Source organism: Lycium barbarum, chromosome 12, assembly GCF_019175385.1.
Source record: "Lycium barbarum isolate Lr01 chromosome 12, ASM1917538v2, whole genome shotgun sequence".
NCBI classification, from domain to species: Eukaryota; Viridiplantae; Streptophyta; class Magnoliopsida; order Solanales; family Solanaceae; genus Lycium; species Lycium barbarum.
This window is the reverse complement of record NC_083348.1, coordinates 105,770,419-105,787,721: the sequence shown is the minus strand read 5'-3', so window position 1 is coordinate 105,787,721 and position 17,303 is coordinate 105,770,419. Positions and strand designations below refer to the sequence as shown.

At 33.9% G+C, this 17,303-nt stretch overlaps 2 protein-coding genes across 2 annotated transcripts; one reads left to right on the top strand and one right to left on the bottom strand.

Moving 5' to 3' along the window:
* Positions 1 to 8,209: 8,209 nt before the first annotated feature.
* On the top strand, positions 8,210 to 11,706 carry LOC132621400 (protein NUCLEAR FUSION DEFECTIVE 4-like). The gene is made up of 3 exons (XM_060335653.1): positions 8,210 to 8,823; positions 9,960 to 10,894; positions 10,989 to 11,706. Exons 1-3 carry the CDS (start codon positions 8,488 to 8,490, stop codon positions 11,494 to 11,496), a joined length of 1,779 nt encoding a protein of 592 aa, XP_060191636.1. The 5' UTR covers positions 8,210 to 8,487; the 3' UTR covers positions 11,497 to 11,706.
* A 185-nt stretch (positions 11,707 to 11,891) lies between these two features.
* Positions 11,892 to 14,240, bottom strand: LOC132621402 (peroxidase 55). Its single transcript, XM_060335654.1, has 3 exons — positions 13,701 to 14,240; positions 12,854 to 13,045; positions 11,892 to 12,773 (listed from the first exon to the last, which is right to left on the bottom strand). Exons 1-3 carry the CDS (start codon positions 13,908 to 13,910, stop codon positions 12,198 to 12,200), a joined length of 978 nt encoding a protein of 325 aa, XP_060191637.1. The 5' UTR covers positions 13,911 to 14,240; the 3' UTR covers positions 11,892 to 12,197.
* Positions 14,241 to 17,303: the final 3,063 nt, after the last annotated feature.

The following is a 17,303-nucleotide window of genomic DNA, read 5'->3' as shown; positions in this document are numbered from 1 at the left end:
ACGTATCAATCTTCTTCAACCGATATATCCTTCTTCTCCTATTACTCATCCCTCCATTATTTCATTTTCCCTTCTTGGTTGATAGAGTTACATAGAAATTATACAAGATATATTAAGTTTATTATCCAAGGTATAATAAAAATATATGAGATATATAAACTTATTATAAAGGTATAATAAAATTATACGAGGTATATAAACTTATTATAAAGGTACAATAAAATTATATGAGGTATATAAACTTATTATAAAGGCATAATAAAATTATACGAGCTATATTAAATAAATTATATAAGGTGTAAACAAAATTATACGAATGACATTTTATGTATAATTGTTTTATTATACTACCCGTTTCCCATTATGTTGAATCAAAAACTATAATTTTATTCTACCAGAATGAATAATAAAATTAGACTAGGGAAGTAGAAAAGGAGAATAAAATGCTGCCAACATTAGACTAGGGAGGAAGAAGAAAGGGGGAAACGTATAGAAAACAGTTATAGAAAATACTTATGAGCTAAACATAGGAAGATAATGAGCAAAAAAGTAGGAAGACAATGTAATGGGTATTATTGACGTGATTAATGTCCGGATGATTTCCTTATTTTTAGCAATCTGTTATAACTCTTTACCTGCCATTGAATGTTTATTGTATTTACCTGCTAAAAGAACATAAATATTTTTATATTATTGGATACTTACGTTTTTTTCCCTTCTCTTTTTTCCTTTTCTACAGAAAAAAAAATTGGGGAAAGATCACGGATGCCCCCTTAAAATAAAATAATTACCCGGCATACCCTCATTGTCATATCCCAGAAGAAAATAAAAAATATTTACTCGAGATGCTCCTCCTCCATGACACCATCATGATATATAAATATACTGAGATGGTATCATGAAAGATGCTTCAGTCGTTCTCTTAGTACTCCATGACACCATCATGGTATATAAATATACTGAGATGGTATTATGATGGTGTCATGGATGATCATGTTCATTTATTCAAAAAGACACATTTTTCTCGAAAGAACTTTCTATGATACCATCGTCTTATATACATATACCGTGATGGTATCATGAAGGACTGCTTCAGTCCTTCAATGAGACACTCCTCAGGACCATGGTATATAAATATACTGAGATGGTATTATGGAGGACTGTTTCAGTCCTTCTCTTAGTCCTCCATGATACAATCGTGATGTATAAATATACTGCGATGGTATCACGGAGGAAAGAGTTTGGTCGAGGGGTATGTCGGGTAATATTTCCAGCCGGTGTGGCTAGAAGCGAAAATAGTTTGGGAGAGAGTATGAATGAATAAATATTTTATATTTTAGGGATATTCAGTGATGTTTTCCCAAACAATTAAGGCCGTTCTTCAAAGCAGATTAAATATTCACTTCATTATGTGACATGTCTTTTTTCGTTACACAATGAAAAATGCTAAATAAATTTAGTATCTTTTATAAGTTATATTGGTTAAATTAATTAGGACATAAACTTCATTTACTTAGTGACGTCTTCACGTATTAATAATTTTTGTTTATATTTGTGTATTTATCGCTTTTATTCGTCAGAAAATCTGCATATTATTTGTATATCCTCTTTAAGATACCATAAATATTCTATACTATATTATATCTTAAAAAGTGCTTTTATCATTTACTTGAATTTAATATGAATTTGAAGAATAAAAATCCTAAAAACATAATACTAGCGTTGCTCCCTTTGTTTTATCTATTTTGCAGTATCAACCATGTATCACATTCTTTCTTCCCATAATCCAAATAATTAATTAGATGTTGAAGCCCTTGCAAAAAAAAAATTGGTTTAAAAACTTTCATATATTCTTATTATTTATTCTGTGGTTGAAAGAAATCTCAAGTTATCTCATTTAAAACTTTTCTAATATTTACATTAATCTTTAAAAATCGACCAAAATGTGATTAAGAAATAATCGAGCCTAGTAAGTCTAATGAACTTAGTAATTCTAATGAACTTGATGAAGTATCTGACAAGATATATCCAACGTGTTAAGATTACTATGCTTCAATATTTCAAGCGATGTCCACATACATTTTCAATACTTTTCAATTTATTTTCATTTAAATCAAATCAATTTTTTTATTTTCTAGAAAATTAAATGAGATATTTAATTTGTGATGGGAATATTTTGTATAACTTGACAAGGACCGAACATACAGAATATGACAATCTTATCATGTCCAGCAAAGCTAAATATTAAAAAAAATAAAAAACGCCCCACAGAAGTATTCGAAAGTTGATAATAAATTAAATAAGCTAAAGAAATAATCCAGTGGCTCTCATTGGTCAGGTGGCCGTATTTTCTTAGTGTAACAGCTAAAGACAGATAAAAACATAAGTATATATTTCATAAACATAATATTGTTCACAACTGGAACTCAGCATGAAGAATGATGGGTAGGAAAATATTAATTATACATGTAAGTCCTGTGAGTAGGAACAGAGAGATGGATAGTGACTTTGCATAAGAGTTTCTTCGTATAAAGATTTTATTTATATAAATAATTAATTACTTCTAATATTCTTTTAAACTATTTTATGATATAAATATTCTTTTTACTGTAATATGCAAACTTTAAACTCTAAGCTCCCAACTCGTGGCTGACCACTAACATATATGAGTATAGACACACACACATCAAAGAAAGAAAGAAAGAAAGAAAGAAAGAAAAGGGAGAAAGGATCCATGCGTCAAAGTAAGCCCGTCAACAGGTTTTCGTTAACCGGTTAAAACCGAAACCGGTTAACCGTTTAATAAATACCGGTTCGGTTTCGATTTTTTTGAATCCGGAACCAGACCGGTTAAACCGGTCGAATTATTTTTTTTTTTTTTTTTTTAATGTAGCCGTTGGGCTGCTTAGTTGGACCGTTAGCCAACGGTCCATTTGCAAAAATGGCCGTTGCCAAACGGTCCCAAACCCACATTTTGGTCCCCCCCCCCCCCCCCCCCCAACCCCCCAATTTTTTTTTTTAACACTTTAGCCCATCCCTCACCTCTATATAAGCCCCTCTCCATTTTCATTTTAATCTACACCAATTCACTCTTCTCTTTCTCTCAATCTCTCAATTATAGTTACTTTGCAATAATTAGCCACTTTAAATTTCTCTCAATTAAATATTATAAAGTCTTATTATAGTTTCAATTATTAATTTTGCAATTATAATATTGTTGGTGGAGTTGGTGATTTTGCAACAATCCGAAATAGCTTTGGTAGATTTGCAATTCTAGCCGCCTTCACTTTGTTGGAAATTAGTCCAGCAATTTGGTACCTTCGTTCCAACTCTATCTTTATTTTTCGCAATTTAATTTACGCAATTTAATTCTAGCAATTTAATTTGTTGCAATTTATTTTCTTGTGATTTATTTGAGTGTGATTTAAATTAATTCTATTTAATAATGGCGAACAGATTTAGACGTGGTGCCAGTAGTAGTGGTATTGTTAGGGGTGGGTTTAATGAGGAAACATTTGTGGAAGAAACACCTAATTTAGGTATTGATGTTGGTGGAAATAATCCACTTTTAGATCATGAGGCAATGCAACAACATTATACCGACACTTTTAATGAAATTGATGATGATGATGAAACACAAGCCCCCGAAAATCCCATAGGAGATACAGGTCCTGCACAATCACATACACAAGATAAACCGCCTAGAACTCGTAAGCCAACTGCTAAAATTTGGAATTTTATGACTAAGGATAAGGAAAGCCAAACAGCTAAATGTAACATATGTAAACAAGTATTTGCTTTTAGGCAAGGAACTAGTAAGGATGGTGGAACGGGTACACTAAATGGTCATATGAGAAAGAAACATATGGATGTTTAGGGAGAGCAAACGGGTTCAAATGTGGGGAGTATTCAAATGACGATAGACCCACGAACCGGTAAAAATTTTAAGTATGACAAGAAAAAAGAGCGTGTAGAAATAGCTAAAATGATAGCTTATGATTGTTTACCATTTTCCTTTCCTTCGGGTTTGGATTTTGTTACTTACATTCAACGTTGTTATAATTCGTTATTTGAGGGTATTCCTAGAAGTACTTGTAGAGCGGATATTATAGATTTGTATAAAAAATATAGATTTTATTTGCGCCATGTATTTAATTCTTTAAATTGTAATGTTTTTCTTACCGCTGATTTGGGTCTTAGTCTTAACAAGTTAGATTTTTTTGCTATTACATGTCATTGGGTTGATGATAATTGGGTTATGCAAAAAAGAATTATAGTTTTTTTATATAATGAAGGGAAAGGTCGTCACGATGAAATTTTTTTAGCGGATTCAATGTCTACTATTATGAGATTTTTTAACATTTATAGAAAAACACTTTGTATTGCTTTAGATAATGCTTCTAATAATACAAAGGCGATTGGTTTTTTAAAAAGAGAATTAAACCCTCCGCTAAAAATATTTTTCATGTGAGATGTAGTTGTCACATTTTAAACTTAATTGTTAAAGATGGTCTTGTGTGTTTTGATGATTCCATTCAAAAAGTTAGAGAGGCGGTTGCGTTTCTTTTTTGTAATGCTAATACGGAAAGACTGAGAGATTTTAAGAATTGTTGTGTGGAAAATAACCTTAGACCTAGGAAAATTCAAGTAGAAATTGAGATTAGGTGGAACTACACTTACATTATGCTACAACAAGCATATGAGTATAGGATTCCCATACAACAAGTTCACAACAAATATAATATTAATAATGATGATTGGTTAAATTTTACGCATTGGGAAGATATTAAGGAATGTGTTGAACTCTTAGAAATTTTTTATAATGCAACTCTTGCTTTTTCTAAACAATTTTATCCCACGGTAACCGGAATTTTAGCCTACTTAGCGGAAATAGCTAGAGTTTTACAAGAGTATAAAAATAAACCCGGTTATCAAGCGGCTATTTTTGATATGACAACAAAATTTAAGAAGTATTTTTTTCCCATCCCAACTTTAGTTATATTGGGTTCTCTTTTAAATCTTTGTTTAAAAATGTCTTATACTAAAGCATTGATTAATCAAATTTATACATTTTTAGAAATTGAAGAGGGAGTTGAACCATCTTTAGCTGAAGCCGACCTCGCTATTGATGCCGAGTTTAAAAAAGTTTTTAGTCATTATTCTAATTTGGAAGAACATGCTACACCCGTTGCTCCACGCCCTACTACTTCTCAAAGTAGCAAAAAGAGCTTGTCGGGTTTGTCGCATTTAAAAGTTTTACATTCACATCCAACTCCTTCTTGTAATGCAAACTTTGATGAATATCACTTTTATTTGATGAAGCCAAATGTGGATATCAAGGAACTAGATGATTTTGACGTCTTAGCATGGTGGAAGAAATACAAGAGAAGTCGTCCGATACTCTCAAGAATGGCTCGAGATATCCTTACGGTTCAAGTATCAACCGTGGCTTCGGAGAGTGCATTTAGCCAAGGAAGACAATAAATTGGAGACCATAGACACTCATTATCTGGATTTAGCTTGCAAGTACTAGTGTGCATTCACGATTGGATTATATCGAAGCGACGCAACCAAAACTTAGAAGCGGTGGAAGGCGAAGAGGAAGAGATTGAAGATTTGATAGCAAGTGGAGCGGACCAAATGGAAGACTTTGAAGATATCTCCATGGCCGAATATGATATGGGGAAAATTAACCAAATGATTGACAATTGGTGATTTTATTATTCTACTGTTTCTTTGTAACTCATGCAATATTTGCAAGTTAAAAAAAACTACAACTTGCAAATAAATGTTATCCAAGAATGAATAAAATATATGGCTCATTGAGCTTTCTTCTATTTACTTGTGTTCATATTTTTACTTATATTAAGTTAGGAATATACCTAAAATATACTAAGAATATACTTATAATATACATCTACTTAAATTAAAAACTAGAAAGTTATATACTTGAAAAATAACTAAAATATACTAAGAATATACTTATAATATAAATATACTTAATTTATAAAATACGAATTTATAAACTTAGAAAAAAAATAAGCTATAAATAACTTAAGTTATAATATATAAGTATATATAGTATACATATAACTTAAACATATATATATATATATATATATATATATATATATATATATATATATATATATATATATATATAAGTTATAAGTCAATATAATATACATATAACTTAAACATATATATATATATAAGTTATATAACCTAAGTATATTGATATATATATATATAAGTATATTCTTAGTATATTTTAGGTATATGTAGTATAACTTAAGCATATAACTTAATATATATATATATATATATATACGTATATGCTGTATTGCTGTTAGTCAATAAATATATAAACTTTACTTATAAACTTATATAACATATGTAAATATACCTACAATATACTAATAGATACTATAATATATATATATATATATACTATACAAAAAACAAAACAAAAAAAGAGGTTTTGGACACTTTTGAACCGGACCGGTTTCAGTTATTTAACCGGTAAATCGGAACCGATTTCAGTTATTTAACCGGTAAACCGGAACCGGTGGCCGGTTCCGGTTTTTAAATCGAAAACCGGCCGGTTTGTTAACCGGTTACCGGTCCGGTCCGGTTCAAACCGGTTAACAGGTTTAAGTCAAAAGACTCAAAACTCTATCTCATTTTTTAAGGTTGAATGATTGACAATGTAACTTGTGAAATGAAACTAAGTGAAGCCGTGAAGAATTTGTATTATAAGTTCCCCGAATTCCACGTTTTCAACAATGACATTTGTGAATTTGTGTATAGGTAGATTTTTCAAGATAATAATAGTTTGACGGAGTACTAAGACTTGCCATCAGATTAATGTCTGATTTTCTCCTGAAATTATTAAATTAAGTTTGATGCTAGTCGTTTGACAAATAATAAAGGAGAAACATAATTAAATAAACAAAGAAGGCTTGACACGTTTAGAAACACTTTTGTTGTGTGATTACAAAACAACAAATAACGCTCGTTGTTATCTGAAGTGACATATTACAAGCTCGTTGTTATCTGAAGTGACATATTCGAGATGGATCTACGTTTTTTTATACATACGGTTAATTTTAAAAAATGTAAATCGTTCGGAAAGTATGTCTATGTCCTCCAGATAATTAAATGTAACATTTAGAAAAATAAACTTTAATTAAGGAAACCAAGCTGTGCGTGGGACAGCTTGGATCCAAGTGGATAGTGTGGCTAATCATGAATCTCACGAGCAATTATTGGCCTCGAATCCAAATAAAGCGTTTGTTCCTCTAATTTCTCTAGCGCCTGTCGGCTGCACGTGATTAAAGATAACTAATATTGTCCTTCTTCCAATTACTTTCATACCCTCCATTTTTTGTAATCTATAATGAAAAAGATGCGTTGGATCCACCTAACCTCGTTTTCTTTGATAAACAACAAAATTCAACTATTACATTAATAGTACATGTCCTACTAATTAGAACATGAAAATCGTGGAGGCGGCAGTAATGCCATGTATCTTCTCCAATTCCAATATCTTCTAAATAAACATGACCCTAAACGGCAAACAATACATCTAACTATTTGCCTCTGAGGCAGAACAAGCCACATAAAAGTTCATCATAAGATTTGTTTGTCTCTTTGCCACGTCCCACGTTTTGAATCCGTAGTAGAGGTGAAGTAATAAATCTAATACTACTGGAATTTAGAGCTTAAAGCAGAAAAATCCCGTTATTCATTTAAGGAAACGTCTTTCTTTCTATGGATTAAAAAAATTGGTCGGATGATTTAACTATTTAAGTTATATGCAATGCCAGTTGAACATTTTTGAGTGACTCTTTATAATACTTGATCAAAGTTGAGTGGTATTTATGTCATAAAAAATAATTTAGCAATTTTGGTGCAATAAATAAAGTTGAGTTACCTTTCGTAAAATTACTCCTTTGCAGTATATTTGCATTGCTTAAATCAAAATTAAGCAAATAAACAATGCTTCAAAATAAATAAACCTTGAATGAGTTAATGGCAGAGTACTGTAACACACAAATCCACCGCGCCGTCATTACTAGTCTTGCGTATGCAATAGTGCTCTCTGTTTTGTTTCTTCTCCAACAAAATATACAGTGTTAAAAGCAGCTTCAGTATATTTGAAAGGTCAAATACGAATCACATAAATGATAAAAATGTGTGACGTTTCAATATTATCTTCGGTGCCATTTTTTGAAATATTTTATGGGCGACATTTCTCTTTTGCTCAACTTGGTCTTTTCTGATTATTTAATATCACCATTATGCACAAAACAGACCATCATTAAATCAAAACATATCTTTTTTTTTTTCTCCGACCTTGGTGCTTGTTCTTCATCATTTTTTTACAATAGAAAAAGTGAAACATACGCAGGTCCTTTGACTTCCCCAAGAAAGATTTGGAACCAAACTCAGAGATAATCTGAAATTCTTTAGGCACTCTTTACAATGGTTCGTTTGAAAGAGAAATTCGGTTTATTTTTTAATAATAGATGGCTTGTATTCGTAGCTGCAATGTGGATTCAGAGTTTTGCTGGCATTGGATATTTATTTGGTAGCATTTCTCCAATCATTAAGAGTAATTTGAATTATAATCAAAGGCAAATTGCAAGATTGGGTGTGGCTAAGGACTTGGGTGATAGTGTTGGATTTCTGGCTGGCACTTTGTCTGAAATATTGCCTTTATGGGCTGCACTTCTTGTAGGTGCTATTCAGAACTTTATTGGTTATGGCTGGGTTTGGCTCATTGTTACTGGTCGATCTCCTATTCTCCCTTTATGGATTGTGAGTAATCTTTTCACCATCTCTTATTAGTCAATTTGTTTAATTGCTGATTTCAAAGCTTTCAAGTTTCTTTCTTTATACTTTGTCATGGAAAAGGGTCTACTACTGTCCTTAGCTATCCATTTGATTTTGCAAAACACTTTGTTTTGATATTGGATCGGCTAGTGGTAGTGAATTCCTACCTGTTTCTGATGCCAGTCTCAGCATTTTTAGGCCAAGCAGGACATGAAGTTATTGACGAACCTAAACAAGCTTCTAAAAACGTTTATTTTGAGAAGTGTTTTTTGTAAGAAGTGTTGTTAGAAAGGCTTTTTTGAAGAGCAACAGTTTGTGGTTGACTAATTAATTTCAAAATCACTTTTGCCGATATTAGAGCAGTAATTTATGCTTGGTCAGGTTCCAAAAAATGCTTCTGGGAAAAGATACATTTTTTGTTTCTGAAAAACAGCTTTTGCTGCTATTCAAAAACACTTATTTCATTCGTAAAAGCTTGGCCAAACACCTCAACTCCCTAAATTAAGCACTTTTGCCTTCTTAGAAGCTTGGCCAAACAAGCTATAACATTTAGGATTCAGGGGTTTACAAGCCTCTTGATATCTCATTTATGTCTTTCTGAATTACAAATTTGCTTTTTGAGTATCAAAATTTTATGTCAAGTTTGGTCGTGGTGCTTCTGAATTTCGCAATTTGATCAATGGATTAGCTACAGTCATCAATTTACAATTACGTGTTCGAGTTGCTTTTTCTTGATTTTCATGCCTTTCGAGAAAGCCTTGAACTCAGGTATAGGCATGAAGAACTTGTTGCTCTATCTACATATGCTTCATGGATCTGATGTTGTTCTGGTCTGACATTTCTAGTTTGAAGATCTTCAAGTATAAATAAAGTTTCCACTTGCATTAAGGCTGAAAGTCAATGGATTTTACTTGTGAACCGAATCATTGTCAACTTTCCTTCTCTTCATGAGTTTGTCAGCGTGAAACCCAAGTTTTACCAATTTCCTAGTGACCGTTATTATGATTTGGGCCTTATCCATGGCATATTTGCGTAACTTGTATGTGGTTTCTGGATCACTACGTTGGTGTGTACTTCTAGTTTTGTCTAAGAATTGACTTATTTCAGCTATTTCTCTGCAGATGTGCATTCTTATATTTATAGGCACAAATGGAGAAACCTACTTTAATACAGCAGCACTTGTCTCAGGTGTGCAAAATTTCCCTAAAAGCCGTGGCCCTGTGGTGGGAATACTTAAGGGATTTGCTGGTTTGGGTGGTGCAATTATGACTCAAATATATGCACTGATCCATTCTCCGGATCATGCTTCGCTTATATTTATGATTGCCGTGGGACCTACAATGGTGGCTATTGCCCTCATGTTTATAGTCAGGCCTGTTGGTGGCCACAGACAAATCAGACCTTCTGATGGATTCAGTTTTTCATTAATTTACAGCATTTGCCTCATTTTGGCTGCTTACCTGATGGGCGTCATGCTTGTTCAAGACCTCATTGATGTTAGCCACACCGTCACTACAATCTTCACAGGAATTTTGTTCGTTCTATTGATTATTCCTGTGGTGATTCCCATCTCATTGACTTTCTCTCAAGAATCTAAAGTACCATCAGAAGAGGCTCTTCTATCTGAGTCAAAAAAACAAGGTCCTGGAACATCTGAACGCAACAATGATCAGGAGATTATATTTAGTGAGGTTGAAGATGAGAAGCCTAAGGAAGTAGACTTGCTTCCAGCATTAGAAAGGCAAAAAAGAATTGCCCAACTGCAATCAAAACTAGCCCAAGCAGCTGCAGAAGGAGCAGTGAGGATCAAAAGAAGACGGGTTCCCCATAGAGGGGAGGACTTTACCCTAACGCAGGCTTTGATGAAGGCAGACTTTTGGATTATATTTTTCTCACTACTTTTTGGTTCTGGATCTGGTTTAACCGTGATTGATAACTTGGGCCAGATGAGCCAATCTTTAGGATATGATAACACACATGTATTTGTTTCCATGATCAGCATATGGAACTTCCTTGGTCGTGTTGGAGGTGGATACTTTTCTGAAATAATTGTGAGGTCAGTACATAACATTCACTTCTTACATATTGACAATATTAACTGAACTTAACAAACATTTTTCTCATGAAAGCTTGTCCTAATTGACAAACAGGGATTATGCCTACCCAAGACATGCAGCGATGGCTGTTGCCCAAGTTGTAATGGCTATCGGGCATTTCTACTTTGCCATGGGCTGGCCAGGGGATATGTACATCGGTACTCTTCTGGTCGGGCTCGGTTATGGGGCCCATTGGGCGATTGTGCCAGCTGCTGCTTCTGAATTGTTTGGCTTAAAGAACTTTGGGGCTTTGTACAATTTCCTCACTATTGCGAACCCTGCTGGTTCATTAGTATTCTCAGGTGTTATTGCTAGTACTATATATGACAGTGAAGCTGCAAAGCAAGCTCATGAGCGTCATCCCAGCCAATGGAATGGGGCATCTTTTTTGTCAAGTTTTCTAGCTTTGGATGAACCTTTAAAGTGTGAAGGTGCCATATGCTTCTTCTGGACTTCCTTAATACTTTGTGGACTCTGCATCGTTGCTTCTTTTCTAAGCATGATTCTGGTTTATCGAACAAAGACTGTATACACTAATCTTTATGGAAAATCTCGTACATAATTTATCCGTCACGTGAAAGCTTGGATAGAAATTTGAGTAGCTTGCACAGATACTCTCAACCAGCTTATGGATCCAAGAGCATTTCACTGAGATGGCAAAACTGCCCTTTTTTTGCTGTTAGAGGTTGTTCCTCGCAATGTGAGATAAATGTTTGTATTGAAATTGTTAATTGGTGTATATTTGAATTGGCATTCAAACTTGAAATTGTTACATTTTGGTTGTCAACCATTTCATTTATTGATTGAGATCTTCATTCTTCTTTCTTTTTAAATTGTAAAAGGCTTACACTGCACAATGCAGAGGTTCTAGTCCAATGACATTGATCGCTTGCTATGTTCAGAAGAAGATCATAAATAGTGACATCTAATGATATAGGACCAGAAAACACAAGCAGATTAACATGCATAAAATTGACTAAGTTCATGCTTGTTGATGATGCAAATTATTGCACCAGCCATCAGGTGCAGCCATGCAAGTCAAGACTGAATACAGTAACACAAAGATCGGATTCATGTAAGTGTCCAGATAAGAATGATCGCAAAAATTCAAAAGAAATCCAATCTCTAGACCTTATACATGTGATTTATTTAGCCAATTACATCAAATACTGCAAAAAACAAATTATTTGCACTCTTCAGACTTCTAACATGGATTTACATAGTAGCATTTTTTTGCCTTTTGTTGAAGGCAGAACTTGGACCTCATGAGTTGAACCTGGTGCAGTCCAGTCTTATTTCACCTTGGTTACCAGTTTTGACACCAACCCTTCCGAGTTTTCTCATTGCAGTGACAAAAGCTCCATTAAAGTCAAAAACATTATTAGCAAAGTCACTAACAGTGCCTTGAGACGCTTTATCAGTGAAAAGCACTTGATCTGAGGTGAACAAACCTTTTCCTCCAACCAGATTCTTGTAATACTCATTGTCAAAGGTTCGGGGAGTCACAGGGTCCATGTTTATAGCAATGGAAGGATCTACATTTTGAGGGCACATTTGCATAAGTTGTTTAGCATATTCTTGATCCAAAGAAGGGTCAACGGTGTTGGATGGGGTAAATGAGTAGAGACGGTTTGCAAAACGGTCACAATGAGAGAAGCCAAGTGTGTGTGCCCCTGAAAGTGCTATCATATCAAACTGGCTGAGATTGTGTTTGGCAAACATAGTATTCAACTGATTGAGATTGAAGTGTGGTTCTGGCAAATTTCCAGCAACCCGAGATGCCTTGGAGATTAGTCCATCACGGCGTCCCAATTCTACATTGTATGAAGGGCCTCCAGCCTGAATATTTTCACCAGAGAAAAATGAACTAGTCAAGTGGCAGTTTACATCTTATAGTAAATGAAGAAACAAAAAATTACCAGCACTACAACGTCTCTGGCAGCGATCGCTACGATATCTGCACATGACACTACTCCAGGGCACATAGCCTCTACTGCTTCTTTTGCCTTTACCACAGTGTCAAAGCCATCTCCTGCAAGTGAAATATTATCTGAGGAATCTTTTTCCGCATCTCCATTTGGTGAAGCTATCATAACAGAGGCATCACATCCCTGAGAAATTATGCAAAAGAAAGGTCAATATCTTGGAAATATTGATCACTTGAAACTCTAGTGGACTTCTAAAATCTGTTAGCATACTGAAATATGTTTCTAACTTCCCAATCTTCTTATCTTGAAAGATAAAAACCACCTTAATGAGCTCCATATCATCATCCAAAGACAAGAAATTAACAATTGAAGATGAAGAATGTCAATATTTCATATGTAGCGAAAAGGGTGTTTAATGTCACTCTCCGGCTCATGTTTGTTATTTTTAGCCCTTTGTAGTTTGGTTCATAATTATCTCATTTACAGAAAACCAAGCATCATTTTTACTACTATTATACTTCGACTTCCTTAAACCTAGGATCCTGCAAAACTTCTCCTCTGATAGAAGATAATTTTTCGCTTCCCACCAAACAGGACACTGAATGTTGGTGGTTGGAACTATTCAAAGTATAGAATAAGTCTCTTGATCTCTTGTGTGTTACAAAACTTTTTTCTTGCTTGTTCCTAAAGACTGAAACTTCTACCAAAATTCAAAGAACTAACATGGGAAACTGCAACATGACTGACATGCCACCAACAACTCAATTCTAGAAAGAAGTTACACTGCATGAAAAACATCCTTAACCAAATTGTAGCAGAAGATTAATTAGGATGTTACCTCAACAAAGCAATCATGGAAAAAGAGACGCAGAGTTGCTGGAATAGTTACAAAAGTCTGGCTGAACTTTGTAGACACGGCCTGCTGAACTATGAATTCCACATTTGGACAAGTAAAACCGTAGAAGTTCTCTACTAGTTGCCCTTGAGCTCCACTGAGAATTACTATGATGGCCATAGTCAACACACACAAGCCCCTCAATCGACCCATTTTTTATTTTCTTGATGAAAAAAATTGACCCTCTTTTTCTGTTTTACTTTCCCTTCTCTACTATCCAATGGCTGGTAGAAGCAGAACAAGCATATACATGTATACTAGTTGAAGAAAAGTAATGAGGAAGTTAGACGTGGGCTGATTCTTGTATCACTGATTTGTTACAAGTCGTTATATATACTTGTTCCAAGTCCCAAAGGTCTAACATTATAGCTGTCATATATAATTGGATCAGGGAAATTTTTTAAACATATTCTGTGTTTATACCGAGCCAATTAACACATTACATCTGTCTTTTATACGAGTATATAATAGTAAACTAATGTAGTTTGGTGTAAACACTTAGCAGTGAGTAAACTTTTTTTTGGTTTGATAAGTGTGTGGGTGGTGCTCCGTTTATTATATAGCAGCTCACCCAATTAAGTACTTCCACGTGACTATTTCCATATTCATACTTCATATATGTTACCTCAGTCTCTAAGTATAAGAGGTTAATTCAAGTTCTTCTCACTTATACTAAACTTGTGTCCTTCTGATGGAAAATGTAAAGAATTTGCGCATGATCAAAGACACAGAAGAATGCGTCTAGTCAGATCTGACGGCTGAGGGAAAAGTAAATTTCAACTATCAAATAAAATTCCAGTTCATAAAGTTGGAGCATTTTTAGAATTTGTAGTTGAATATTTCTGCTAATGTGTACGTGTTTGCGTGTTAAGACTGTGTGTTTAAATATATATATTCCTATTGGCAAATCTTCAACGCTGTTGTTTGATGATATTCGATGATTGAGGGTAGTTTCTTCTAGTTGCAATTTGATCTACTCCCACCTAGCAAGTTATTGACACTTCCAGAAAATGACACCTTAACTAATCTTATTACAATAATCAAAACGATCCATACTTGGAAAAAGGCAATTGTCTGAGATAAAGTATCACGCTAGATACATATATTTTTCTTCTCCTAAATGCACACGCAATTAAATTGTCTAGGCATTTTCAGTAGATCAGCGTGCAGAATCATACAATTTATCGAATCTCAAGCCATTGATGGTCTCATTTAATTAAACTCTAGGTTAAAACATGATAATGATAATATCAGGAGCCTAAATGTGATGTGCATCTGCAGCTGGTAAGTTTTTTGCTTCAGGTCAAAACTTTAGACACTGTTTCAAGTAAATGGCTTTTACTTTCCAAATAAAAATTGTTTTACCCTTATGTAGCGTAAAAGACAAATGTGGAGCTATTAGTTTATCCTCCCGTTGCAATAACGACTACAATAATATTTAAAAGACGGAGTGGTAAAGGAAACTGGGGAAGTTTGTATCTATTGACCAAATTTTGAGAACCCAACTGGAATGCAGCTTGCTTGCGGACGTTGCTGTATTTTTATGAGTTCATGTTATGTGCATTGACAGCATATAATTACCGACAAAATTAAACTTCAATTTGGGTGTAAGTATTTGATACCAAGGAACATAGAAAATATTATCTTGGGAAATAAGTAATTTTCTTTTATTTTATAAGTAAGTAAAAGAATATTGTCCCAAAACATTTATATACATCATGGAAAATACTACTTCCTCTGTTTCAAAATAAATTATTTTTTCAAAGTTCAAAAGGTTATTAACTATGAGACTTTTTCTTTGGTCCAAAATAAGTGAATTTTTCAAAGTTCAAGAGGGTATTAATTAAAAAATTCCAAAGTTACCCTTCTTTTTAATAGTTTTTCCAAATCCCAATACTCATTATTTTAACCTTTAAGAAAAAATTGGGAAAAGACGTAGGATAATTTAGTCAAATGGTCATTTGATTAATGCAATTAAATATCTTTCTTAAGTGGTGTGTCACATCCCAAAATTCAATTATATTGGAATGGAGGGAGTATGTGGGTGGCGGGTAGGGTCGTCAAAGGTAGGAGGTTGGGGTGGGTAGGAGACGATGAGTTTGGAATACCACTTATGAAACTTGTTTTCGCTACACATACTACGGAAGTCAATTTTATGATTTTTAAGGAACTTATTTTCCTAGAAAAATCATTTTCCAAAGTATTTTGATAAACCAAACATAGGAAATTGAGAAACATTTCCTTCCTCCATACCAAACACACCCTACATGTAACTCCTAAACTGAAAACATGATAGGAACTTGCTATAACAAAGTTAAACGGCGCTAACAGTGAAAAGATGTTAGTCGTGATATACGATTATTATTTGAGTCTCGTGAAATGTGATGCTATATCTTTCAACTTGGATTTGTTGGCTTGTTAGGTGAATATGTGATTATTTCAATTTATGGCTACTTAGGTGCATCTCCTTTTGACCTCTTGCCAAATCCAACTCAATTACTTCAAATAACAGGTTTTTATGACGCTCGAACCTCTAGGTCTTCATGGATTGTCTAATTAGTATGCATAACATAAAAACACAGTTTTAGTATTATTATTGTAATTTTATCATCGCAGAAAGGTTCAGGCACATCCCAATCCGTATATTAATATCCATAAAGAGAAATTATGGAAAAGGGAACATGGTGCTTTACCTCTCCATTTATATCTAGTGAGTTGGACATTTCTAAATTTGTATTTAGCAATAGTCCAGGAAATACAAATACATTTTTTTTGTGCGGATTGCCCTTCCAACGCATTGGTCTTTAATTTTTGCCCCTCAAATTGCTGGTGTTTAATTTTTCCCTTCGCCTAACACCATGAGGTTTAGGGTTCGTACCCGGCTCAATAAAAAAAAAAACGCAAGGCAGAGTTCGTCGCAAAATTAGGTCAATTCGGGCAAAAGTTAGGCCTTAAGGCAGAGTTTTACAAAATTTCAACAGAGTAAAAAAAAATTGCCTTAATGCAAAACTCTACCTTTAAGGTAGAGGTTTGACTTATGCCTGAAAGCAAAACTCTGCCTGATCAAGTAGAGTTTGATTGCAAACTCTACTTAACGTAGAGTTTTGAAATTCTGTCTTACAAATCCAAACTCTATCTTGTGTTTTTTAAAAAAAAAAAATTGACTGAGCAGGATTTTGAACCTGAAATTAAGGAGTTTTAGCGAAAGGAAAAAAAATTAAAGACCACCCCCGAATAAGGACAATCGTGCAAATTGGCCATACAAATAGCACAAACAAGCCTTGTAACACCTCGTAGCATCGGGCGAAGGTTTGACTCATAAGATGATAATATAATGGAACCAATATGAGGGTTATAGGAAGTGTTTTGAAAACTAATCAAGTCATAAGAAATGTCTTTGGGCAAAGCAAAGTTGGAAGCCACTCTACGGGGCATGTTTACAAGTGAGTTTGTAGAAGGTCTTACTTTCTACGACCATAACCCCTTTATTAATTTTTAATTTGGGAAAACTTCCTGAATGAAAGTTGTAGCCCTTTGAAATACCTT

Excerpts from the sequence above, each read along its gene's own strand:
- LOC132621400 (XM_060335653.1), top strand. The coding sequence starts at position 8,488 with ATGGTTCGTTTGAAAGAGAAATTCGGTTTATTTTTTAATAATAGATGG. Across the intron at positions 8,824-9,959 it reads CTATTCTCCCTTTATGGATT|ATGTGCATTCTTATATTTAT; the intron begins GTGAGTAATCTT and ends ATTTCTCTGCAG. Across the intron at positions 10,895-10,988 it reads TTTTCTGAAATAATTGTGAG|GGATTATGCCTACCCAAGAC; the intron begins GTCAGTACATAA and ends ATTGACAAACAG.
- LOC132621402 (XM_060335654.1), bottom strand. The coding sequence starts at position 13,910 with ATGGGTCGATTGAGGGGCTTGTGTGTGTTGACTATGGCCATCATAGTA. Across the intron at positions 13,046-13,700 it reads TCCATGATTGCTTTGTTGAG|GGATGTGATGCCTCTGTTAT; the intron begins GTAACATCCTAA and ends ATAATTTCTCAG. Across the intron at positions 12,774-12,853 it reads CCAGAGACGTTGTAGTGCTG|GCTGGAGGCCCTTCATACAA; the intron begins GTAATTTTTTGT and ends GAAAATATTCAG.